The following is a 1,927-nucleotide window of genomic DNA, read 5'->3' on the forward strand; positions in this document are numbered from 1 at the left end:
GCCCTACCTAATGGTAATGCAGCCTAGCAATTTTGCCAGACATTACTTCATACATATATAAGACAGAATGCGAAAAAGGGTTGATATAATGAAATTACCTCACGCAGTCCAGCAAACACTTTATTATACCAAAGTAGGTTGTGTTATAGCAAAATAAATAATATGGACATGGAGAGATAAAGCTCAGCATTCAGTTAAATTCACAGCTCGTTCTACATTCGGTCTATAAACTGTTTATCTTTGCCCAATATCTGTAAAACCCCTCGAGCAGATTTTCATCTGTAAAACATCTGGAGTAGAAGGTCCTCCATGCTGACGCTGCCGATGACAGGTTTAAAGAAAAGACCAGCAACGACTTTTGAATTGATGGACCGTAGCACCGATAGTTTGTTGAACCTTATCGCATCTCCTCGGTGAACCATTTTGACATATTCATTAAGTGCTTGATGGGCTTCTCTCTGCAGTGCCTGAATGTAATTTTGACACTGCAGCTCTGCAATGTCTATGGATAAAACAGAAAAAAAGTTACAGAAGCTATCAAGGTGAACAAAAACTAGTCAAACATAGTCACAGACTATTAAACAATGGACCTATACGGACAATATAATAACAATAGTGAAAGTAAGACTGCATACACAAAACAATAACAAACCAGGATTAAAGAGAATGGCTCCCTTTAAATATGCGTATTCTTTGTTGCTTATATCCATTTCCCAACATTTATTCAAAAACATTTTTATCAGTTGGACATCAGTCAGAGGAACGCCTTGGACGCTTTGATCGTGGGCGATATGGTATTTTCCTTGTCTACTGCTGGTCAGTATCTTCTGTGGCATGCTGGGTTCTGGCGCCTCCATGGTTCTCGAAGTCGATCAAGTCCTGTGCCATACCCAAAACAAGCATCGGTGTCCAGTTGCTGAGGACAAGTTGTAACTGGTCCTCTGCTGGAAGCTCCCGAAAACAAGGTACATTTTTAACAAACCGCAGTTTTTAAAAGCACAGCCGACGTTGCCTCACAGGTTATTTGGGGAGAACGGAGAACCACTTTCTTAGTTTCACAGAAACAAGCTTGATGTTGCAGTGCGGTCAATGTGGCGCGAATGGTGATTCGGCTATTTATCGTTTTTCAAAATGCTGAAAAGGATGCTTCTCTTCCCACTTTCGCCAAGGCACTGACAGCTGTCAAAACAAGCCATACAGTCTTCCTGTTAATAACTGGCAAATACAACCCGATCGCGACATGGAGAGTACGTTTTTTTTTACAGTACTTTTTAAATACTCGACATCTCCCACCCGTTTTTTGAAGTTTCGCAACTAGAGGGAGCCACACAGTAAATATTTTGCGGCAAATGAATCAAAAGCCCTGTTATTCTTGTTGCTATTAACATGCGCGATGCGTCGTTAGGTCCGATCCTGTCCCTTTATACTTAAAAAAATCTGATCGCCATATACCTTTTAGTCATCTTAGACGTCTACAAACGTGGGCACAATTAGAATGTGTATTTATTAGCATCCCCATTAGCTACTTTTAAAAGCAGAAGCTACTCTTTCTGGGGTCCACTTAAAACATAGCATAATATGAAAAATGAACATACAAGTACTGTACAGAGGCATAGCCAAGTATAATATATTATTTTACAGCAACATCTAGAAAGAGAAGATGCACCAGCTTCTGTTTTCAAATGCCAAACGGGTTTATTCTCTCTTTTTCTTCAGCGTCACTAAGACAAGATTATCTGTCCTCAAATGATCATGGCAGACAGGGAAACAAGAAAACCCTCTTTCATTTCTGTCACTAATGTTCTAATGTTCTGTTCATGTGAGAAAACAAGCGCTGAATGGTGTGGTTTTACAAGGCATAGATAATTACAGAAAAAGTGCATTCAAACCAACTCTCCCCTCACCAAAAACAATATTTTGGGATACA

The 1,927-nt window shown here is 39.8% G+C and overlaps 1 protein-coding gene across 1 annotated transcript; it reads right to left on the reverse strand.

Annotated features, from left to right (window-relative positions):
• Positions 1–211: 211 nt before the first annotated feature.
• LOC105023751 (nuclear receptor subfamily 0 group B member 1-like) lies at positions 212–1,196 on the reverse strand. The gene is given in 5 exon segments (XM_034289847.1): positions 212–502; positions 653–860; positions 862–985; positions 987–1,118; positions 1,120–1,196. Coding segments are annotated over 5 exon segments (768 nt in total). The 3' UTR covers positions 212–275.
• Between the last annotated feature and the right edge of the window lie 731 nt (positions 1,197–1,927).

This window comes from Esox lucius, chromosome 22 (assembly GCF_011004845.1).
Source record: "Esox lucius isolate fEsoLuc1 chromosome 22, fEsoLuc1.pri, whole genome shotgun sequence".
Classification (NCBI taxonomy): Eukaryota; Metazoa; Chordata; class Actinopteri; order Esociformes; family Esocidae; genus Esox; species Esox lucius.